Source organism: Ovis aries, chromosome 2, assembly GCF_016772045.2.
Source record: "Ovis aries strain OAR_USU_Benz2616 breed Rambouillet chromosome 2, ARS-UI_Ramb_v3.0, whole genome shotgun sequence".
In the NCBI taxonomy this organism is placed as follows: Eukaryota; Metazoa; Chordata; class Mammalia; order Artiodactyla; family Bovidae; genus Ovis; species Ovis aries.
Genome location: NC_056055.1, coordinates 249560932 through 249585422, shown reverse-complemented (window position 1 = coordinate 249585422; position 24491 = coordinate 249560932). Strand labels below are relative to the sequence as shown.

The 24491-nt window shown below is 55.2% G+C and overlaps 1 protein-coding gene and 1 long non-coding RNA gene across 3 annotated transcripts; both read right to left on the bottom strand.

The window, feature by feature from the left end:
* Positions 1-3422: 3422 nt before the first annotated feature.
* LOC121818804 (uncharacterized) lies at positions 3423-13498 on the bottom strand. The gene is made up of 2 exons (XR_006058931.2): positions 5891-13498; positions 3423-5798 (listed from the first exon to the last, which is right to left on the bottom strand). It is a non-coding gene; the product is annotated as an uncharacterized LOC121818804 (long non-coding RNA).
* A 1247-nt stretch (positions 13499-14745) lies between these two features.
* CPLANE2 (ciliogenesis and planar polarity effector complex subunit 2) lies at positions 14746-21929 on the bottom strand. 2 transcript variants are annotated; one of them, XM_042244780.1, is made up of 7 exons: positions 21684-21929; positions 21456-21569; positions 19690-19842; positions 18594-18718; positions 18200-18336; positions 17792-17993; positions 14746-14942 (listed from the first exon to the last, which is right to left on the bottom strand). In XM_042244780.1, the coding sequence occupies exons 2-7, from the start codon at positions 21565-21567 to the stop codon at positions 14907-14909; spliced, it is 765 nt and encodes a 254-aa protein (XP_042100714.1). In that variant the 5' UTR covers positions 21568-21569; positions 21684-21929; the 3' UTR covers positions 14746-14906. The 2 variants fall into 2 exon arrangements, with proteins under 2 accessions (XP_042100714.1, XP_060267525.1); XM_060411542.1 differs by having other exon boundaries at positions 14746-17993; positions 21456-21929.
* Positions 21930-24491: the final 2562 nt, after the last annotated feature.

The window sequence follows — 24491 nt, the reverse complement described above, 5'->3', positions numbered from 1 at the left end:
GGAAGCCTTACAAATAGCTGTGAAAGAAGAGAGGCGAAAAGCCAAGGAGAAAAGGAAAGATATAAGCATCTGAATGCAGAGTTCCAAAGAATAGCAAGAAGAGATAAGGAAGCCTTCTTCAGCAATCAGTGCAAAGAAATCAAGGAAAACAACAGAATGGGAAAGACTAGAGATCTCTTCAAGAAAATTAGAGATATCAAGGGAACATTTCATGCAAAGATGAGCCCAATAAAGGACAGAAATGGTAAGGACCTAACAGAAGCAGAAGATATTAAGAAGAGGTGGCAAGAATACACAGAAGAACTGTACAAAAAACATCTTCACCACCCAGATAATCATGATGATGTGATCACTAATCTAGAGCCAGACATCTTGGAATGTGAAGTCAAGTGGGCCTTAGAAAGCATCACTATGAACAAAGCTAGTGAAGGTGATGGGATTCCAGTGGAGCTATTTCAAATCCTGGAAGATGATGCTGTCAAAGTGCTGCACTCAATATGCCAGCAAATTTGGAAAACTCAGCAGTGGCCACAGGACTGGAAAAGGTCAGTTTTCATTCCAATCCCAAAGAAAGGCAATGCCAAAGAATACTCAAACTACCGCACAATTGCACTCATCTCACACGCTAGTAAAGTAATGCTCAAAATTCTCCAAGCCAGGCTTCAGCAATACGTGAACCATGAACTCCCTGATGTTCAAGCTGGTTTTAGAAAAGGCAGAGGAACCAGAGATCAAATTGCCAACATCCGCTGGATCATGGAAAAGCAAGAGAGTTCCAGAAAAACATCTATTTCTGCTTTATTGACTATGCCAAACCCTTTGACTGTGTGGATCACAAGAAACTGTGGAAAATTCTGAAAGAGATGGGAATACCAGACCACCTAACCTGCCTCTTGAGAAATCTGTATGCAGGTCAGGAAGCAACAGTCAGAACTGGACATGGAACAACAGACTGATTCCAAATAGGAAAAGCAGTACGTCAAGGCTGTACATTGTCACCCTGCTTATTTAACTTATATGCAGAGTACATCATGAGAAACACTGGACTGGAAGAAACACAAGCTGGAATCAAGATTGCCGGGAGAAATATCAATAACCTCAGATATGCAGATGACACCACCCTTATGGCAGAGAGTAAAGAGGAGCTAAAAAGCCTGTTGATGAAAGTGAGAGAGGAGAGTGAAAAAGTTGGCTTAAAGCTCACCATTCAGAAAACGAAGATCATGGCATCCGGTCGCATCACTTCATGGGAAATAGATGGGGAAACAGTGGAAACAGTGTCAGACTTTTTTTGGGGGGGGGGGCTCCAAAATCACTGCAGATGGTGACTGCAGCCATGAAATTAAAAGACACTTACTCCTTGGAAGAAAAGTTATGACCAACCTAGATAGTATATTCAAAAGCAGAGACATTACTTTGCCGACTAAGGTCCGTCTAGTCAAGGCTATGGTTTTTCCTGTGGTCATGTATGGATGTGAGAGTTGGACTGTGAAGAAACCTGAGGGCCGAAGAATTGATGCTTTTGAACTGCGGTATTGGAGAAGACTCTTGAGAGTCCCTTGGACTGCAAGGAGATCCAATCAGTCCATTCTGAAGGAGATCAACCCTGGGATTTCTTTGGAAGGAATGATGCTAAAGGTGAAGCTCCAGTACTTTGGCCACCTCATGCAAAGAGTTGACTCATTGGACAAGACTCTGATGCTGGGAGGGATTGGGGGCAGGGGGAGAAGGGGACGACAGAGGATGAGATGGCTGGATGGCATCACCAACTCGATGGGCCTGAGTGTGGGTGAACTCCGGGAGATTGTGATGGACAGGGAGGCCTGGCGTGCTGCAATTCATGGGGTCGCAAAGAGTCGGACACAACTGAGCGACTGAAATGAACTGAGTCCATTCAGTCACTAGCCACCAGTAGGAATTTGTGGGCATACAATCAGATCTTCACTCAGCTGCTCAGCAGAGCAAACAGGGGAGCAAGTGGTAAGTCCTCCACGAATATGGTGATGAATCCAAACTGCAGCACTGAGGGTTGGGGCGTGTCAGGTCTGGGTCACCTCTCCTGCTGGGTCAGCCCACCCACCCACCCCGCCCCCGCAAGGGGCCCTGCCTCACCACTGCTTGTCCATCTCCAGGTATTCCTCAAAGAGGCCCTGCAGTGGACGAGCTGAGTCCTTCCAACACCCCTGCTCCTGCCTGGTCCATCTGGATGTCCCCAGGCCCCGCCACCTATCTCTTCTGCTGCCAGGCCTTCAGCTTCCTGGGACAGACAAAGCCACTTCTATGCTCCCAGTCCCTTGGAGACAGGCACCACGGTCATGCCCACTTCACAGATGAAGACATGGAGACTCAGAGACCTTGCCCAGGGCTCCCCCAGTTGTGAATGGTGGAGCCAGGGCTCAAGTCCTTGTTTGCTGGACTCCAGAGTCCAGGGCTCTTAAAATCTGCGCTTCCTATATGGCCATTCTTGGTCTCTGGAAGCCCTTCCCCTCTCTAAAACACGAAAAGAGAGCGCCCTTCTTTCCCTTTCATCATATCATTAATCCAGTCAGCTCTCTTGGAGAGGTGTCCTGTAGCAAGGTCAGAGCTCACAGAATGCAGAGCTAGGACTTGTGTTCCCGTGTCCCGACCCCAACTAGGGGTTTTTCTGCTTGGCTCTCATAAAGGCCCCCTGCCCCAGCCTGACTAGGCCCAACCCCCAGGTCGCCCCCTGCATCCACAGCCTAATGAACTACCCCACTTTGCTGGCCAGCTGTCTGCCCGCCACAGTGATGAAGAGCCACTGAGCTTAGGAAGGCAGCCTCCGAGCCACACTGCAATGGGCAGACATGTGGCACCTTACTCAGAGCTTGGGGGCTGGCCTCAGAGGCAGATCCTGCCCTGCCATACCTGAAGGGCGATGCCCCCACCCCTCAAGAGCCGGCTCTCTGGGTGAGGATACTTGCGTCCCCAATCCATATGCTGAGCAGCCCACTGTACTCACCAGAGCATCCCACAAACCCTCAGGCCCACTGGATCAGTTGGCAAAGTGCCCTCCCCCTCTGGATCCAGGCCACAGCTAAACTCCATGCTGAGGCGGACCCATCTCCCTGCTGTGCTCCTGGGCTTTTGGCCTCCCACCCACTGAGAGATAACTCTGGTGACGGGGCTGCTGGGACATCTTGTCCCACTGCCCCCAGTTAGGCCATGTTCCCAAGACCGGTTGGGACCATGGCCCCACCTACTGCTCAACCCATGAGAAGCCAATTGAGTATTTCTGGGCCAGGAAGAGGGAGTCATGCTCCTGAGGGGGGAGGTGTGGGTTCTTTTAGTGACTCTCTCTCCCACTCCTGCCAAACGACAATGGCAGTTACACGGGAACACCTTCTCCTGGGCATCTAGCCCTTGAAAACTCCTGACCTGTCTTTATTAAAACTTGAAGCTCCTAGAGAGAAGGCCCAGGTCTGGTTTATTTCTGCGCCCTCAGCATCCAGTCCAGGCTGCTCAGTGGAAAGGCCCCCACAAAGATGGTGATGAACCCAAGTGTCAGGAATGGGAGGTGGGGTGCCAGGCCTGCGCCACTCGGCGGCCGCTGAGTGAGTGAGTGGACGCAGGTGTTAGTTACCCATGTACCCAGTGATGTGTTGGTATATTGCAGCTGAGAAAGCTGAAGTCCAGGGAAGTCAAGGGCCAACGTCAAAGTCAACAGCAAGATGTTAGTAGAGACAAATCTAGAGGCTCACGGACACTGCCGCCCGCTGGGACTTCACCGGGGGTCCACAGCCTCGGTCAGGGGTCCTCACCTGCTTTGAAGAATGCTACAGAGAAGGGAGCGGAGAAGAAACTGACGAGCTGGAAGATGAAGACTTTGGAAGTGGGGACTCTTCATGATGGGTCTGGGTTCTATGCATCTCTGGGCAAAGGGCAGAGCTGGTCAGAGTTCTATTGTGTAAGGGGGCAGGCCCAGCCCATTGGGTCAGCTCATTTGCTTCTGTCCACAATCCACCTTCCCCTAAGGCCAGCCATGCCCCTTGGCCACTTCGTTTGAGGATAACTGAGCAGGCTGCAGGGTCTGAGACGCGGGGACTCCTGCATCCCAACTGATGCCAGGACACCCCTGTGACACCCGGCCCTTACTCACCCCGCCTGGTGAGCTGCTTAGCCAGAGAGGTAGACCTGGCCCAGGAGGAGGAGAAGGACCAGGCTGAGCTCAGCTGCTGATGTTGGCAACGCTGCCGGCCCAGGCAGAGTGATGGCTATCACCCTGAGCCAGGCCATGTGGAGGGGCAGAAAGAATCTGAAGATGCCCACCTTGTGCCTGGAGTCTGGGACAGTGGCCCGCACCCCATTGCTCCAAGAGGCACTCACTTGGGCCATGAGCAGAGCGTTGCCCATGTGGAACATTTCCGTACCGATGATCTCACGGTGCACGGTGACAGACACTAGGAACATCATCACCACACAGAACTAGGGCCAGCAGGGAGCACCGTCAGAGCTGGAAGGCAGGTCCACCAGGGCCCCAGCCCACCCTGGAGGGGACGATCCTTCCAGAGCAAGGACCCAATCTCCCCTCATCATGAGGACGATGGATGCGGAGCCGGTGAGCTGGCCGGGAAGATGGGTGCAGGATGGGGAGCAGGGCCCCTTCAGGCCCGTCGTGGGGTTCTGGGCCATCTGCGGGGAAAGCTGGCAAACTCCGGGTGTGGGCTCTCCCGCCAAAGGGGGCAGCAGAAATGTGCATTCCATGGCCCAAGCGTCCGGGTGTCACGCCCATGCTTCCTGCCACTTCCCGTTTGCACAGGAGTCTCTGGGAGTGTGGGAAAGATGTCTCACTCCTTTTTGTTTCTGCAGGGCCTTTTTCCCCTAGGGTCTGGTTAGGAGCCTGGATGGATAGATGGGTGATAAGACAGAGAAAGTGAAAGTGAAGTCGCTCAGTCGTGTCCGACTCTTTGCGATCCCATGGAGACAGGAAGTAAGCAACAAATGGCCTCGCGTGTGGGAGACGCTGGCTAGTCTGAAGGTGGGTGGGCAGCAGGTAGACAGGTGGGCAGGCAACCTAGACAGGCAAGCGGCTGGCACACCTCTGTGAGTGGGTGTGCAGGGTGTGGGTAGATGAGCAGCCGGGTGGGTGGGTAGATAACATGTCTGCTTCTCCGATAACTATCTCTGAAAGACGGGCTTCATTCACGTGCTTTGCTTTTGGCCCCACTGTCCTTCACGGCTGTGCGTGAGCCTCTCCGGCTGCTGCGGCTGGGGGCTGCGCTCCGCCGCAGCGGGCGGGCGGCTCGTCGCGGCGGCTCCTCCTGTTGTGGAGCGCGGCTCTGGGCACCGGGCTGCGGCTGTGGCGCTGGAATCGGCAGTCGCGCCTCCCGGGCTCTAGAGCGCAGGCTCAACAGCTGGGGCGCGTGAGCTTCGCTTCTCCGCGGCACGTGGGGTCTTCCTGGGCCAGGGGTCAAACCCGTGTCCTTCTGCATTGGCTGGCCTCCAGTGCCTAACCTTACCAACCCTTACATCCTCCTGATGTCAGGGGAGGGCAGAAAAGTGACCCAGGCAAACTGTCGGGAAGAGCCAGCTTTGTATCCTTTGACTCCAAAGTCGGAGCTGTTCCCAGCATGGTTTGTGGCCTCTGAGTGCAGCAGGTAGCAGACTTCTGGGCCTGCAGGGCGGAGCTGGGCGTCATCTTGTCTCCCTGGAAGTCACTGCAGTCTCCCGGGGCAGGGCGGGCAGTGTGGTGCTTTTGCGCTTCCGGTGCACCAGGAAAGCCATGGCCCAGAAAGGCAGGAAGTGCTAAGAACACAGTTCCAGATGGACAAAGAGCCCCACTGCAAAGAAGGGAGAGAGGGCATGCTGCAGGGCGCGGCCGAGCCCGGTGCTGGGCCCCAAACCCCTTCCCTTCCTCTCTTCCCTGACTCACCTTGGCCATGGGGCAGACCTTGGAAATATTCCATGTGGCACAATCTCACAGAGTGGGCATATGGGTAAGGGACCCCGGCAGCACGGATGTCCTCCCTGTGAGCAAAGGGCGCCCACCCTGGGGGGTCTGTCCTCAACCAGCCAGCGTTCCCAGCCCACAAAGCCCATCCCCACCCCACCCCTGAGCACTCCCAGTCACCTGGTACGTTGGTACCGTGGCGACTAGGCGAGAGCTGAAGACCAGGGTGCCCAGCAGGACAGCGGGCAGCACGCAGCTGTGCAGGAAGCTGCGGGGGTGACAGTCAGCGGGTGAGCCTCTGTCTCTGTGTGCAGTCCCCGCTCCAGCTGCTGCCCCCACACAGATGCCCCTGGCCAGGCAGAGCAGACAGCCACCTTCTCCCCATCTGCGCCATCATCCCCAGTGACCCAGGATGAGTACAGCAACTGTCGAGGGTTGAGCTCTGTACCAGGCACCTGGTACCCCGCAAATCGCAGAGGCCCAGAGGGAGGAAAGTTCCAGAAAGTTCCAGCCTGCAGGGAAGTTCCAGAATTCTCTACTGATGCCCCTGCAGCGGAAGAAAGCTGAGTTTGTGCCCGCCCAGGGCCGCCCGCCTGCGCACCCAGGGAGCGCGGAACAGGATGGGCATGCGCCGGCCGGGCTGACGGGCACGCGCTGCTGCGGAGGTGGCTCGGGCGCAGGCACTGCTGTTGCTCTGCAGACTCGTCTGGGTCCGGCTGGGGGTCCTGAGGGGCCCCGGCAGGGACTCCACTACCAGAGGGGACCCCGCCCTGGCCCACCGCTCCCAACTCCACCACTCGCGCAGGCTCCGTTCCACTGCACAGACCGCCAGCTGCTCGCTCGGCGCGCGCTGTGCTCCACTGGACTGCGCTCCTTGAGGGGCCAGCATCTCCGGATGGCCCAGGGCCCGGAGCCCCGCCTGTCACAATCCCTCCTGGGATGGACAGATCGCCTCCTGCCCGAGGCCCCTTGTTCAGTTGCTCACTCGTGTCCGGCTCTTTGCGACCCAAGGACTGCATGCAGCGCGCCAGGCCTCCCGGTCCGTCACTGTCTCCCTGAGTTCACTCAGACTCATGTCCACTGAGTCAGCGACGCCATCCAACCACCTCATCCTCTGTCGTCCTCTTCTCCTCCAGCCTTCAATCTTTCCCAGCATCAGGGTCTTTTCTAATGAGTCAGCTCTTTGCATCAGGTGGCCAAAGTATTGGAGCTTCAGCTTCAGCATCAGTCCTTCCAATGAATATTCAGAACTGATTTCCTTTAGGATTGACTGGTTTAATCTCCTTGCAGTCCAAGGGACTCTCAAGAATCTTCTGCAACACAGTTCAGAAGCATCAATTCTTCCGTGCTCAACTTTCTTTAAGGTCCAACTCTCACATCCATACATGACTACTGGGAAAACCATAGCCTTGACTAGACAGATCTTTGTTGGCAAAGTAATGTCTCTGCTATTTAATATGCTGTCTAGATTGGTCATAGCTTTTCTTCCAAGGAGCAAGCATCATCTAATTTCATGGCTGTGGTCACCGTCCGCAGTGATTTTGGAGCTCAAGGCGCCTTCAAAAATCGCTTTGACTTGCATATCCTCGTTTGAAATTCAAACGAGGGGGAACTAGCACCCTCACGAACGTGGATATGAACGCTGAGCAGGCCGCCGTCATGCAGCAGTGACTGCCTGTTCCGTTCTTTGGGCTCCTCCGGTGTGCCCGCCAGGCCGGAACGCTTCACACACACCCATTTAACCACCTCAGCCTCTCTATGGGGCTGACACTACGGTAAAGCCCATTTTATAGATGAGGTGCTTAACTCCCTTACACATGTCAGAGGGCTGGTTAGGTGAGTCCACGCACCCGTCCCTGCGGCGCCCACCTCCTCCAGGAGCCTGGCCGCGTGCAGTTTGTGCTGGAACTTACCAGCGCCACTGCAGGAGTCGCTGCCACTCGGCGGGCCGCCGGTATCGCGGCTTCTACCACACGAGTGCGCAGTCCCTCCCATCACGGCGGCAGGAGGGCGGTTAGGGACGGGGTGCCCCATCCTATCCTCACTCCACCCTGGGTGGAGAGCTGGGGGCTGCGTTTATCAGCCCTCCTAAGGCCCAAATTCCAGTCCCCTATAATGAAAAGGACATCTTTTTTGGGTGTTAGTTCTAAAAGGTCTTGTAGGTCTTCATAGAACCGTTCAACTTCAGCTTCTTCAGCATTACTGGTTGGGGCATAGACTTGGATAACTGTGATATTGAATGGTTTGCCTTGGAGACAAACAGAGATCATTCTGTCGTTTTTGAGATTGCATCCAAGTACTGCATTTCGGACTCTCTTGTTGACCATGATGGCTACTCCATTTCTTCTGAGGGATTCCTGCCCACAGTAGTAGATATAATGGTCATCTGAGTTAAATTCACCCATTCCAGTCCATTTTAGTTCGCTGATTCCTAGAATGTCGACATTCACTCTTGCCATCTCCTGTTTGACCACTACCAATTTGCCTTGATCCATGGAACTGACATTCCAGGTTCCTATGCAATATTGCTCTTTACAGCATCAGACCTTGCTTCTATCACCAGTCACATCCACAGCTGGGTATTGTTTTTGCTTTGGCTCCATCCCTTCATTCTTTCTGGAGTTATTTCTCCACTGATCTCCAGTAGCATATTGGGCACCTACTGACCTGGGGAGTTCCTCTTTCAGTATGCTATCATTTTGCCTTTTCATACTGTTCATGGGGTTCTCAAGGCAAGAACACTGAAGTGGTTTGCCATTCCCTTCTCCAGTGGACCACATTTTGTCAGACCTCTCCACCATGACCCGCCCGTCTTGGGTGGCCTCTCAGGGCGTGGCTTAGTTTCATTGAGTTAGACAAGGCTGTGGTCCTAGTGTGATTAGAATGGCTAGTTTTCTGTGAGTATGGTTTCAGTGTGTCTGCCCTCTGATGTCCTCTTGCAACCTCTTGCAACAAAAAAGATGTCCTTTCCATTATAGGGGACTGGAATGCAAAAGTAGGAAGTCAAGAAACACCTGGAGTCACAGGCAAATTTGGCCTTGGAATGCGGAATGAAGCAGGGCAAAGCTTAATAGAATTCTGCCAAGAAAATGCACTGGTCATACCAAACACCCTCTTCCAACAACACAAGACAAGACTCTACACATGGACATCACCAGATGGTCAACACCGAAATCAGATTGATTATATTCTTTGCAGCCAAAGATGGAGAAGCTCTATACAGTCAATAAAAACAAGACCAGGAGCTGACTGTGGCTCAGATCATGAACTCCTTATTGCCAGATTCAGACTCAAATTGAAGAAAGTAGGGAAAACTGCTAGACCATTCAGGTATGACCTAAATCAAATCCCTTATGATTATACAGTAGAAGTGAGAAATAGATTTAAGGGCCTAGATCTGACAGATAAGAGTGCCTGATGAACTATGGGCGGAGGCTCATGACATTGTGCAGGAGACAGGGATAAGACCATCCCCATGGAAAAGAAATGCAAAAAAGCAAAATGGCTGTCTGGGAAGCCTTACAAATAGCTGTGAAAGAAGAGAGGCGAAAAGCCAAGGAGAAAAGGAAAGACATAAGCATCTGAATGCAGAGTTCCAAAGAATAGCAAGGAGAGATAAGAAAGCCTTCTTCAGCGATCAATGCAAAGAAATAGAGGAAAAGAACAGAATGGGAAAGACTAGAGATCTCTTCAAGAAAATTAGAGATACCAAGGGAACATTTCATGCAAAGATGGGCTCGATAAAGGACAGAAACGGTCTGGACCTAACAGAAGCAGAAGATATTAAGAAGAGGTGGCAAGAATACACGGAAGAACTGTACAAAAAAGATCTTCATGACCCGGATATTCACGATGGTGTGATCACTCACCTAGAGCCAGACATCCTGGAATGTGAAGTCAAGTGGGCCTTAGAAAGCACCACTATGAACAAAGCTAGTGGAGGTGATGGAATTCCAGTGGAGCTATTTCAAATCCTGAAAGATGATGCTGTCAAAGTGCTGCACTCAATATGCCAGCAAATTTGGAAAACTCAGCAGTGGCCGCAGGACTGGAAAAGGTCAGTTTTCATTCCAATCCCAAAGAAAGGCAATGCCAAAGAATGCTCAAACTACCGCACAATTGCACTCATCTCACACGCTAGTAAAGTAATGCTCAAAATTCTCCAAGCCAGGCTTCAGCAATACGTGAACCATGAACTTCCTGATGTTCAAGCTGGTTTTAGAAAAGGCAGAGGAACCAGAGATCAAATTGCCAACATCCGCTGGATCATGGAAAAGCAAGAGAGTTCCAGAAAAATATCTATTTCTGCTTTATTGACTATGCCAAACCCTTTGACTGTGTGGATCACAAGAAACTGTGGAAAATTCTGAAAGAGATGGGACTACCAGACCACCTGACCTGCCTCTTGAGAAACCTATATGCAGGTCAGGAAGCAACAGTCAGAACTGGACATGGAACAACAGACTGGTTCCAAGTAGGAAAAGCAGTACGTCAAGGCTGTACATTGTCACCCTGCTTATTTGACTTATATGCAGAGTACATCATGAGAAACACTGGACTGGAAGAAACACAAGCTGGAATCAAGATTGCCGGGAGAAATATCAATAACCTCAGATATGCAGATGACACCACCCTTATGGCAGAGAGTGAAGAGGAGCTAAAAAGCCTCTTGATGAAAGTGGACGAGGAGACATAAAAAGTTGGCTTAAAGCTCACCATTCAGAAAACGAAGATCATGGCATCTGGTCCCATCACTTCATGGGAAATAGATGGGAAACAGTGAAAACAGTGTCAGACTTTATTTTGGGGGGCTCCAAAATCACTGTGGATGGTGATTGCAGCCATGAAATTAAAAGACGCTTACTCCTTGGAAGAAAAGTTATGACCAACCTAGATAGTATATTCAAAAGCAGAGACATTACTTTGCCGACTAAGGTCCTGCCGGGGGCCAGCGTGAGGAACTCCGCCCATGGCAAAGGTCATGAGGAAGGAGGCTCGGCATACGCAAAGGCGTGATCAAGCCTCAGGAAACCCCCTGTTCCCGAGCATCTACCCCCAAACCAGAGTCTGTTTTATGCTCTCACCTCCACCTCTGACTTTACGGGGGCTCTCCCCCATAACCATTTCTCTCGGAGAAGGAGTAAACGTGCAGCTCCAAGGCAATAAAAATTCCTGGGCGTGACAAGAGTGTTTCAGCTTACGGACTCCTCTGAAGGTTATCTAGCCCGCCTGTATAGGTTCGTCCAGCCACATGTGATTGTTTACAGCCTCCCAACCTGAGAGGCACAAGATGTTTTAGACTTACTAAAGGCAAATTCTTTTGGGGAGTTGGAAATTATTAGTATAGTGGGTTGGTTAGGAATTATATTGGTGAAGGGTTTTTCATTTGTTGCATCAATAATTGCTGCTAATTCCCTGCTCTGGGTGGGACAAGGATGTCTCAGGTCAAACCTCTCTGCTGACAGACTAGCTTGTGTGACAGGATTATCCATACTCCTGCCACATGACTGTTGACTACCTCTCAACCATAAACAGCACAGAGAGTTTTGGAGTATTTTGAGAGTCTTAATTAGCATAGGGCTTTTTCTTCTCGTGGAGTCAATGATTGCCGCCAGGTCTCCATATCCTTAGGCAGCTGGGAATGTATTAATCAATGTATCTGGAATATAGAAAAGGAAATAGAGTAGTTTTTGATGTTAGCAATACTAGACTTTTTAAGTTAATGGATTTTCTCTTTTGTAATAGATCACTGTACTTTGTTATATATCACTGTGTCCTTGCTATGTAAAAATGTAACTTTATCATATCTTAAGACTAAATAGATCTTAAGGGGAGCATTGGTGAAAGGATTTTCATTTGTTGGGCTGATGTTTGCTGCTAAATCTCCATATTCCCTGCCCTTATAATGAATATAACTAACATATAGGAGAAATAAGTATTAACCTTTAAGCATATAGGAGAAATAAGTATTAACCTTTAAGACTAATCATGTTAACCTTGGGTTAAATAAATTCCTTTCTTGATTGTAACTCACTACACCCTCACCCTATAGAAATGCAACTTTATTTGGAGGGTGGTGCCTGGTTTAAGAAAAAACACCCTTGGAAGAAATAAGTTTTTTGGTTACCAGAAAGAAAGGATCATAAAATGTCAGCAGGTCTCACTTATGGCCAGAAGATGATGTACCTTTTTATACATTTATGTGAAGCACCTGATTTTGATAAGGTCAGGACTGCTGACCCCTGCGTGACTCTGTACTCATCCCTATGTGTAACAAAAGGTATATAAGCAAACCCCAAAATAAAGAAATCGGATCAGTTTCCGGAAAGACTGATCCCCCCATGTCGCTTCTTTCTTGCCCTCGTTTTTCTGGCTGAATTCCCATCTGGAGCATGGATGCTATTCCACGTAATCCAAGCTATTCAGCCTCTTTTCTCCACTAATCTTCCTACTACACTATCCATTTCTAATCTCTCTATATCTGTGATTAAATATGTATTTTTCCAAAGACGCCGATTCCGTCCCCACCTTCGAATCACCCTGGATCCACCGGGGTTGGACCCCGGCAAGGTCCGTCTAGTCAAGGCTATGGTTTTTCCAGTAGTCATGTATGGATGTGGGAGTTGGACTGTGAAGAAGGCTGAGCACCGAAGAATTGATGCGTTTGAACTGTGGTGTTGGAGAAGACTCTTGAGAGTCCCTTGGACTGCAAGGAGATCCAACCAGTCCATTCTGAAGGAGATCAGCCCTGGAATTTCTTTGGAAGGAATGATGCAAAAGCTGAAACTCCAATACTTTGGCCACCTCATGGGAAGAATTGACTCACTGGAAAGGACTTTGATGCTGGGAGGGATTGGGGGCAGGAGGAGAAGGGGACGACAGAGGATGAGATGGCTGGATGGCGCCACTGACTCAATGGACGTGAGTCTGAGTGAACTCCGGGAGTTGGTGATGGACAGGGAGGCCTGGCGTGCTGCGATTCATGGGGTCACAAAGAGTCGGACACGACTGAGTGACTGAACTGAACTGAAGGCCCAAATTAAGCATGACGATGGGTCAGCAGGTAAAGAATCCGCCTGCAGGGCAGGAGACGCAGGAGACACGAGTTTGATTCCTATGTCAGGAAGATCTTCTGGAGAAGAAAATGGCGACCAACTCCAGTACTTTTGCCTGGAAAATTCCATGGACAGAGGAGCCTGGTAGGCTACAATCCATAGGGCTGCGAAGAGTCAGACACGACCACACGACTAAGCACGATCAGGGCCCAAATTAAAGGACACGGTTTGCACCCACCACAGTGACGGGGGCTAGTTAGAAGGAGGAACTCATTGCAAGAAAAGGGCAGGATTCCTGGAGGAGGTAAGACCTCTCTTACCTCTTGGCTACTCCCGCCGCTCGGGGGAAGCAGCTAAGAGTCCTGCCTGGCCCCAGCCTCACGGAGTTTGATCGTCCAGTCCTGGATAAAAAGCTGCCGCTGGAGTCCGGCGCAAATGGTGCCGGGGAGGCTCAGCACTCCGGGTTCCCCGGGTTCTCGTCCTCTGCTGTGTCACCGTCCCCGGTGCAACAGGACTGGGGGGAGAGGACCCCGGGACAGGAGCAGGGCTGGAAGCTCCCCCACAGCCCAGCTGGGCCCCCTCCGCCCCTGCTCCCAGCTGAAGGTGAAGCGCCTTCGGGGCCCCTTCTGCGTCTCCTGCACTTGCTGTCCCTCCCCAGAAACGTCACCGCTACATAAGGAACACGCTGACGAAGAGCAGCAAGCATCTGCTGGGCCCTTTGTTCAGGGCCTGGCCCCGCGTTTCACCCACATTTACTTGTTGCAACTCAGAGGTTAAGTGAGGGGGCGCTATTGTTGTCTCCATTTTACACATGAACACAGAAGTGAAGGATTCAAAGTCACCGATTTCACCTTCCTTCTGGGTCACCATCCCGAGCCTCTGTCAGCCTTCTTTGCTTCCATCTAGAAGAGAACTGAACACCAGCTCTCGCCTTCACTTGGCCCCCACTGTCCCAGCCTCTGGGTGCGAGGTCACAGGGAGCGGGGGGTCCCCCTAACACCCCCTTGCATGCACGCCTGCCAAGTCCCTTCAGTCGTATCTGACTCTTTGTGATCCCACGGACTGCAGCCCGCCAGGCTCCTCTGTCCATGGGATTCTCCAGGCAAGAGTACTGCAGGGGGTGCCGTGCCCTCCTCCAGGGACTCTTCCCCGCCCAGGGATCGAGCCCGCATCTCCCGGGTCTCCTGCGTTGGCAGGCAGGCACCACTAGCAGCCCCCTACGCCCAGTGTGGACTCTGGTGATTTGCCTCCGGGTACAACTCTAACTTGTCCTGGGCCTTGAACACCATGCCTCCGTCTGGGCACTGCGTCCCCCAGTCTGTTCCATGGCAAGGGGAGGAGGATGGGGTGGGGTGGGGTCACAGCTGCCACCAGGGTGCCTAGGGGGTAAGGAGACCCAGGCAGGACCCAGAAGCCGCCCGTGTGGACTCACCCGTGACTCTCTGCAGGTCTGGCCCCCTCCTCCCCTTCCTCACCGCAGGACCAGGCACCTTGCCGGGGGCTCCACGTTGTCTACAAGGCCAGGCTTGGCTGGCAGCCAGGGAGGCAGTGTTGCATCCTCCCTCCTGCAGGCAGCCCTAGGCTTCTGGCTGGAAGGGCAGGACCAGGTGGGATCCTGAGGGGCAGGACCCAGTAGACACCACTGGAGGGTGGGGGGACAGTCCGGGGGGAAGGGGCACAGCTAAGAGCATCAGGGCGGCTCCCGAGCCTCGGAGGAACGCCGGACTCAGCATCCCGCCTTAGTCCATTGGACTTCTGTAACAAACCCACAAACTAGGCGGCTTATAAACAACAGACATGTATTTCGAACTGGAGGCTGGGAGTCCAAGAGCGCGGCATCACCACCATCCAGCTCTGAAGAGGGCCCTGCGCCTCGTCCAGTCAGCACTCTTTCCCTGCGTCCTTAGATGCTGGAAGAGTCCAGGGGCTCTCTGCGGTCTCTTTCATAAGAGCACTAATCCCATTCGTGAGGCTCCGTCCTTACAATGAGAAAGTGAAAGTGAAGTGAGTCAGTTGTGTCTGCCTCTTTGTGACCCCATGGACACACGCGTCCTCTGTCCACGGGATTCTCCAGGCCTGAACACTGGAGTGGGTAGCCACCCTTCTCCAGGGGATCTTCCCGACCAGGGGATCAAACCTGGGTCTCCTGCATTGCAGGCGGATTCTTTACCGCCTGCCCACCAGGAAAGACCTCTCATGACCAAATCCCCTCCCCAAAGCCCCTAACGCCATCACACTGTGGATTAGGACTTAAGTGTATAAATTTGGGGGGACATAACCACTCATGCCAGTCGTGATGGCATCCTCGAGTCAATGGGCATGAGCTTGAGCAACTGCGGGAGATGGTGAAGGACAGGGGAGCCTGGCGACGCTTTGAGGTCGCACAGAGTTGGACACGCCTGAGTAACTGAACAACAAACCGTTCAGTTCAGAGCATTCCCCATCTCCAGGGAAGGGGGCTGGGGAGGGAGGAGGAGCCATCTGGGGGTCTTGACAAACAGCGCCAGGGTGGGCTGCAGCACACAGACGCCCCCACCCCAGCCCTGGAGAGAGCAGTGCCTCCTCCCGCCAGCTGCCCGCCAGCGCCCTCGTGTGTCTGGGCTCAGGGCCCCGAGGGGCAGACACGACCACGCTCTTCCAGAGGTGCCCTGTAGTCAGGGCTCAGCCCTGAGCTAGCCTGGGGCGCCACCCTTCCCTCAGGCTGCCGCAGGGCCCACAGAAGGAGCAACAGGATATCTGGCTTTGCGCTGTTGTGAGGTTTAACCTAATGTTGGAATTTCTGGCACCAAAATGGGGAAGTCACCTGGGGTGGGTTGCCATTTCCTAGTCCAGGGGAATCTTCCCGACCCAGGGATCAAACCTGCGTCTCTTGCATCTCCTGCACTGGCAGGCGGATTCACAGATGCGACAGCGGCTCGGGGCCTGGGCTTGGAGGAGCTGAGAGAGCAGCTGGGACGGCAGGTGGCCTGCTCAAGTCCCAGCCCTGCTGTGGTCTCCGCTTTGTTCTTACCCAGAGAGATGGGAACTGTCAACTCCCTGACTGGACCAGTGCTAGCCAGCGCCCTGCCCCGCGGTGGGGAGGATAAGTGTTACTTCTCCAGAGCAGCCTCTGCTCTTGGCTGAGCTGGCGCCCAAGAAGGATGCTGAAGAGATAACCGGCTGGGATGCAGGGTAGCTGCTGCCCCCACCATGGGTATCTGTGGCTCAAGGTCACATTCACCTCCAGAGGCCACCTTCGCGGGGTCCTACCTTACACTGCTTGGTGGGTAAAGTCTACTGGAACCAAGAACATAGAGAAATGGGCCATAGCAGGGCTGAAGGCCACAGTGGGACACGCTATGACCCAGGAGCAGGTGCTGGCCTGTGGGCTGTGCAGGCTGCAAGGCTTGGGTCCGCCCGGGGACATCCCTGCCCTGGGGCGCGGGATAAGCTCCAGTCTCAGCTCTGAAGTTGAGTCAGGGGTAAGAAGGTGCTAAAATCAACGCGTTAGGGCCTGGGAAGTGTTGACAAGCCTGCAGGCAGTTCCCAGGGTGGACAGACTGGCAAGCAGTGCTTAGGGGCCTGCTGTGTGCCAGGGCGGAGGGGGCAGCATCTAGTGAGGTGTGTGTGGGCCTGAGAGTCCACGTGGTCCGGGTGGCCACGCCTGTGAGTGTGCAGTGTGCCGAGCGGCCCTCTTGAGAGGGACCTCGGAGGGGCCGCGGGCTGCCTGGCCATCCAGCACCCTTCCAGCTGGGTCAGACTCAGGCCAGCCCTGTGCCCAGGGGCCCATCTATGGACCAATTAGGGAGAGAAATTCTAAAGGCCGCTTGTAGGCACCTGCTCCCTACCCCCCTACCGCGAACTTGAGCCTGCATTCTCGTCTCTGGCTAGCGCAGGGGACTCAGGTTTGATCTCGGGTCAGGGAACCGAGACCCCACGTGCCGCAGGGCAGCCAACCCGCACCCCGCAGCCAGGAAGTCCGCAAGCCACAGCGAAGGCCCAGGGCAGCCAGAACCGAACAGGCGAGTGCAGAGCGAGGACGCACGGGTGGACTCCATTTCCCAGCCGCCCCCGCGTCTCCCCGAGGCCATGTGACTAGGCCTCAGCCAATGAACGGCGGGCAGGAATGAGGCCCGCGGCTGCGCCAGCCCTCGGCCGGGCACAGAGGCCTGCGGGCCGCCTGCCACTGCGCGTGCGCCTTCTGCTGACGAGGTGTGGATGGCGCGGGACAAACCGGGAGGAAGCTCGGCGAGGATCTCAGGCCCTGGTCTCTGAACGCGTGTTCGGAGCGGGCCCCACACGCACCTCCACCTCCACGGGAGGTGAGACACGGGAAGGAGAAACATCTGTGAAGCGAAGCCACCGAGAGCGCAGGGCTTATCTGGGGCCGCAGACGGCGTCACCTCACCCAAGCCCGGCTCCTGGCTGGAGGCGCTGGAGATCCGGGGCCCAGCTGAGGCACCCGCTGCCGTCACCCTGAGACGCTGCCGGCGGGGCGGGCGGAGACACTTGCGCCCTCGGGCCCTGCGCGTACAGGGCCTCAGTTTCCAGAAGTCCGGCGCCCGGGCCGAGAGAGGAGGCCGGGGGGCGCCCAGGGGCCCTCAGACCGCTGCCCTGAAGGGCCGTGTGCCCGCCTCCCTGCGCTGAGCTCCACGAAGAAAGGGCCGTCCCGGGCCTCCACCCTCCCTGGCAGCCCCCTGGCCCGTCCTGGGGGAAGGTCCGCATTTCTGCCCCAGCCCGGGGCCCGGGTCCTGCTCCGGGTCCCCCGCGGGTAGGGAGTGCCCGCTCACGAGCCCACCACCCCTGGGCTGGGGCAGGCCTCTGGGGCGGGGAGCAGGCCAGCTGCCACCTGGTCCTGGTGCCACAGCTGCTCCGCCAGGCCGTTGAGCACGTGGGCGACGTCGGCCAGCCCGGCCCGGCCGTCCAGCGTGCGTCCGTCCGCCAGCCGCCGCCCCGGCACGCTCTTCACCCGCAGCAGGGGCAGCGGCCAGGCCTGCCGGAAGGCCGCGAGGTCCCGCTCGGGCACGTCCGTGTGCACGTACTGGTCGAATCTGGAGGCGGGTCAAGGAGCCTGTCTGCGCGCCTCGGCCTCCCCGTCCCTCGTGCCCCGCACCCCGGTCTGCGGGAGGCCCTGGTGCGGCCTCTAGGGAGCCGGCGGGGCCCGACCCCACCGCGTGGCACGGGCAGGCTGCCGGAACCCCGCTCCGCGCCTCGCCAAACGTGGCCTCTTAAAAGTCCTGGGGCCCCCAGAGGATACTTGGAGCCGATGACCATCTTGACCACTCCAGGGGCCTCGCCGGCTACTCGCGCCAGCTGTCCAGGGAGGTCTTCAAAGGAGGCCCGGTCAGTGAAGGAGAAGAGGAAGAGGAACGCGTCTGCGTTCTCCTTGCAAGCCTGGGGAGAGGGAGGCCGGTGAGAGGCTGCTGCGAGGTCGTCACCTTGGGACCAGAAGCTGTCGGCCCCAAGAAGTCTTCCCACCGCCCGTCCGTTCACAGCCGGCGAGAATGAGGCCCGGCGCGGCAGCTGCTGCTCCCGGGGCTGGGCCAGCGTCCTCAGGCCCTCGCACCCGCCCCTGGCGCCTGCAGACCACGCAGGCCCGGCTCAGATGCCCCGGCCCCCAGGCCCCCAGGCCCCCCCCCCGGCCCGCTCACCGGCAGCATGTGCTCGAACTTTTTGAGCGCAGACTCCCCGCAGTCCCAGAACTCGAAGCGGAACATGACGACGCGGTCGCTGGCCTGCAGCTTGGCGGGCCAAAACACCACGGTGGTCTGGATGCCTGGGGGGCCGGGTGGGTACAGCGGCACGGGAGAGGCGGCGGTGGAGGGGAGGAGGGGGCCGAGAAGAAAGTCCTCAGTCTGATGGGGAAGGCACAGTCCCTGACGGGAGAATTCCTGCCCCAGGAGCCTCCAGGGTACCAGGGAGATGCAGCCCTGCCATAACCATGACGAAGCACTGCATCGGCCAAAAAGTTTGTTTCCGGGCTTCCCGGGTAGCTCAGCCGGTAAAAAAAAAATCCGCCTGCAATGCAGGAGACCCTGGTTCGATTCCTCGGTTGGGAAGATCCCCTGGAGAAGGGATAGGCTGCCCACTCCTATATTCTTGGGCTTCCCTTGTGGCTGGTGAAGAATCTGCATGCAATGCGGGAGAGCTGGGTTCGATCCCTGGTTTGGGAAGATCCCCTGGAGAAGGAAATGAGTACCCACTCCAGTATTCTGGCCTGGAGAATCCATGGACTGTATAGTCCATGGGGTCGTAAAGAGTAGGACATGACTGAGCAACTTTCATTTGCCATAAGGAGGTGCAGAAAAATTCAAATGAACTTTGTGGCCAACCCAATAGTTTCCCTCTTATGCACGTGCATGCTAAGTCGCTGCGGTCATGCCGGACTCTACAACCCTACGAACTGTAGCCTGCCAAGCTCCTCTGTCCATGGGATTCTCCAGGCAAGAATAGTGGAGTGGGTTGGCATGCCCTCCTCCAGGGGATCTTCCCACCCCAGGGATCGAACCAGGTCTCCCGCATTGCAGGCAGACTCTTTACTGTCTGAGCTACAGGGGAAGCCCGCTCTAGTACTGACCCCACTACAGTCCCAAGGGGTCAGACAGAGGCGCTCGTGTAGGCTCAGAGAGGTGCAGAGGCTTTCCGGGGTTGCAGAGTAACGGGTGGGGCTGGTTACAGGTTCCGGCTCATGTGGTCCAGGGTGAGTCTTTTCTCTTCCCCAGGGATGGCCTCCTAGGAGGAACTCACCAGTGGTCTCGTGGTGCACCACGGGCACCTCCAGGCCAGCCAGCTTGGCCACCAGTGCTGTCTTGCCCACGCCACTCTTCCCAGACACGAAGATCTTGTAGCTGGCAGTGTCGATGGCCACAGGCGGGGGAAACACTGGCCGCTCGAGCAGCCCTGAGGCAAGGCGAGAGCCGGGTGGGGTCAGGGGGCCAACCAGCCCTTCTCTATACAGTACCCGTGACAGAGGCCTACCATAGCAGCATCCCTGGAGGAGAAGCTCTGCTGGAACCCCAGTGCTCCCTGAACCAGGCCAGTGCCTACTCCAAATAACACTTTTATTTTTTTTTTTAAGTTTGATGCATGAGGTGCTTTTTGTTATTTTTTGCTACACCACAAGGCTTGTGGGATCTTAATTCCCCTGCTGCTGCTGCTAAGTCGCTTCAGTCGTGTCTGACTCTGTGCAACCCCATACACGGCAGCCCACCAGGCTCTGCCGTCCCTGGGATTCTCCAGGCAAGCACACTGGAGTGGGTTGCCATTTCCGTCTCCAATCATGAAAGTGAAAAGTGAAAGTGAAGTTGCTCAGTCGTGCCTGACTCTTAGCGACCCCATGGACTGCAGCCTACCAGGCTCCTTCGTCCATGGGATTTTCCAGGCAAGAGTACTGGAGTGGGGTGCCATTGCCTTCTCCATTAATTCCCCTACCAGGGGTTAAAAGCGGGCCCCCGCAGTGAAAGAACTGAGTCCTAAGCACTGGACCACCAGGGAATTCCCTGAGATGGTTTTCATTAATAGTAGTATCACAAATCGCACATATCACATACAGGTGAAAGCAAGGTTTTTCCTAATTCTTTCCTCAATGGAGAAATAGCAAAAGTATTCTTAAGTATTACAAATGAGCTCCTTAGAATCAATACTCTCAGAACTTTATGAATGTTTTAAATTAGCTAATTAATTTAATGAATTTAGTGTTTCTTTCTTTTTGCCAAGCCGTGTAATTTGCAAGATCTTAGTTCCCTCACCAGGGATTGAACCTGGGCCTACAGCAGTGAAAGCACTGAGCTCTAACCACTGGCAGCCCTCAGTGTTTTTAATCTAAAACTTGCAACAACAAAAAAAGTATAAACTATGAGACATCATAGTGTAGGACCTGGAAGCCTTAAAGTGTGGGCTGCCCTCGCACTCTCCCGTCTCACGCGTGCTGGCGGTTTGTGTTTCCTGGCCAAAGCTGGACTCAGTTAGGGTTAGGGTTAGTGCAGTCCGCGCCAGGCCCCTCTGCGGGCCTGTCAGCTGGATGAATTAGCCTCTTCCTGGGGAACAGGGGTATCTTATCCTGGAGACAGCAGGATATGGAAGAGGCTTGTGTTTACTCACTAGGGGAGCTTGGACAAGTCTGCAGTCCTATTGAGAAGGTTGAATTGGGTCTAGGGTACACAGTGGCCAGCAGAGGGCCTGGCGCGGGCTGAGGGCTCACTCAACAGCCTCTCTGCTGACAGGGGCTCCTGGCAGTGTTTTGTCTGTTTCCATGTTCCTGGCTCTGATGATGGAATTAGATCTAGGGAGATTTGGGGGTGGGGGCCCCAGGATGGGGCTTCTAAGGTTCCTGAGGATGGGGAGAGCAGTGGAGCCGTCCCTCAGTGCCCTGTCTATGCCCCCCGCCCCTCCCCCAGGTGACCCCCCCCGACCCGGAACAGGCAGGGGAGGGTCCCCTCGCCCCCTCCCCTCCCCCGCCCCCTCCCCCAGGTGAGCCCCACCGACCCGGGACAGGCAGCGGAGGGGGCGCTCACCAAACACCCGCCGGCGGCTCTTGCGCAGGACGCAGGCCAGGTACTCCTTGCCCTGGGCGCTCTCGTGCCAGTCTGGGACAATCACCGAGCCCGGGGCGGCCGGCCTGGCCATGGCTGGGCACGGGGGACGGAGAGGGAAGCTGGGTCTGTGGCCTTCGCCTGCACGTTCCTCCCTGGAGCGCCCCGCCCCCCGGAGGATGGGCCGATCGCGGAGCCCCAGCTTCTTACTGTTCCGATTGAGGCTTCTGGCCTCCAAGCCCCCTTGCAATACCCCGGCTCCCTCTCATCGCGCCGATCGCGCAGGACGGTCACCCCATCGCCGCCCCAGGCGGTGTTCGCACGGCCTCCGAGCCGCTTGTCACCTCCGGGGAGGTCATGCGGCCTTGCTTCTTCTCCGCCTCCTCGATCTCAACTCCGGGGGCCACTAGCGCTCACATCGGCGGCCCCAGCGCACAAGGGGACCCGGTGTAACCCGCTTTGGAGGCCCGCCCCGCGTCCCGCCGCCCAGGGCCGGGACTCGAGGCGCATGCGCGGAGGCTGTCGTCATGGAGACGCGGGGCGGGGTGGGCCGCGGGGCCGCGCAGGTCTGTCTGTCTGTCTCTGCGGCCGCGCGAGCTCCCGGGCCGGGTCTGGCCTTCTCCATTGCTCTGTTCCAGCCCTGGTCTTCCTTCCAAAATTTGACCAAATCCCGCTTCTGCCTCTTTGCGCCTCAGTGTCCTCTTCTATAAAGTGGAGGTAAAATGCTTTTACCTCCTAGGATTCTTTACAACAGTGACAAGTCCTTAGCAGTGTTCAGTACGTTTACTTATTATTGTTGTAATAATAGTATCATTATTATTGATCTTGCTCGGCAGGAACTAGACATGAACTGAACCCCTGTGGCTACGCCGACGGGGAAACAGCTGCCGAGAGTGCTCAAGGCCTTGACAATGAGTCTGAGGCTTTCCAGTCACTCATTTCTTGATTGATTGACTGATGCCACTTATTCAGCAAATAATTACTGAGCGCCTGTTATATGCCCGGTTTGTTCTAGCTGCTGGGAATGCAATGGCCACAAGAAGTCCCTGCCCTCCTGGAGGTGACATTCCATTCCATTCATGGGCTGTGAGCCCCTCCCCAGGACCCCACACTGGGCACCAGGCCTGTCACCGCCCCTTAGCTGGACAGTATGCAAAATAGCTCATTACTGAAGAGTTGTCCACTACACTTTTTACCAGTACCTTCTTGGCATGCCTTCAAGGAGGGCAGATCACTGGTGTGTAAAGTCTATGAATTAGCCTTCCCAGGTGGCTTAGCAGTAAAGACTCCACCTGCCTGCAATGCAAGAGAATCCGTTTCAATCCCTGGGTCAGGAAGATCCCCGGAGAAGGAAACGGCAACCCACTCCAGTGTTCTTGCCTGGAAAATCCCGTGCACAGAGGAGTCTGGTGGACCACGTTCCTTGGGGCCGCAAAGAGCACTCGCGCTATGATTAACCGTCACTGAAGGCCGACTAAGTGCCAGACGGTGGATGCTTTAGAGAGGTTAGTTACTCCATAAACGAACTTGTGTAGGAAATACTGTTACCCTTCTTTTATTTTACAGGTGAGGAAACTCAGAGGCAATGGGATTATCTGAAGTTACACCACATAGGTGGTCAGTGGGAAAACTAGACTCAGAATGCAGGGTGGCTGGACTCTGAAGGACGTCTCTGGTCTGCCGCACTGGGTCTTGTGTGTGTGTGTGTTTCATCATTTACTTATTTATTCGGCTGCACCAGGTCTTCGTTGAAACATGTGGACCTAGTTCCCTGACCAGGGATCGAACCCAGGGCCCCTGCACTGGGACAGAGTCTTAGCCACTGGGCCACCAGGGAAGGCCCTGGGTCTTGTGTGTTTAAAACTTTGACCCCAGTCCCTAGGAGGGACATTTCTAGCAAAGCTGAACACAGCCAGAGGGCCGTGAGCCCACAAATCATTGAGGCCAGTTCTCAGGCCCCCGGGGGTAGTGGGGTCAGGATGTGTAAGCCAGGGCACTTGCCTTCAACTTGCTTACAGCGCATTAGAAATACGTGCTCGTAACCACCCCTGCAGGGCTCTGCAGCTGGAAACCACTGTCTGTGCCCCCGGGTCGCTCAGTTCCCCATCCCGCAGGTCCTAGCGCGTCTGTGTGGCGTCTTCACAGTGGACCAGGATAGCCTCAGTCACGAGACTCAGACCTGATGTATGTCTAGGTTTCCAGACTTCGCAGCCAGCCCTGCCCTGGCTTGGCTTGTGGAGGGCTCAGGGAGAGTGAGGTAACATCTTAGCCGTGTGAGCTGGCTAGTTAACCTGGAGGCCAGATAAGATGTGCAGTCATCCTGGGCTCAGACAGGGAGGCTGGAGGTCGGAGGGGCTCGTGGCCAGAGGGTTGGGGGGATCAGTCTTCATGGCCTCAGGAGCTTGTGGAGAGGACACTGCAGCAAGCTGAATCAGGAGCCTGTTCAAAATGCAGATTTTTGGGCCCTGACCCCCAGAGAGTCTGCTTCGGGGGGTTGGGCAGGTCTGTGAGCCCGCACCTTTAACAAGAGCGCTGGGCGGTTAGAAGCCAGGCTCTGCATCAGTCTGCTTGGGCACTGCAGGCTGGGGGGGCACGCACAGCACAAACTGTCTCCAGGCTCTAGCAGCTCGCAGTCCAGAACCAAGGCGCCAGCAGGGCTGTCTGTGAGGACGTTCCTCCTGGTTTGCAGGCAGCTGCCTCCTTCCTGCGTCCTCACGAGCCCTCTTTCGTGTTCACACACACCCTTGGTGTCTCCTCCTTTTAGTAAGGACGTTAGTAATATCGGATTAAGGCCCCACCCTTATGACCCCATTTAACCTTAATTGCCTCCCCAAAGGCCCAATCTCCAAATAAGTCTGCTTGAGGGGTTAAGGCTTTGACCTATGATGGGGGTGACACGTTTCAGCCTGAAACAAGGCCGAGGACCTCACTTACACAATCGCCACTCAGCTCAGCTCCAGACGGGAACCAGTCACGGTTGGCGCCTGGCCTTTCAGAAGGACGCTGTGCGCACGGTCT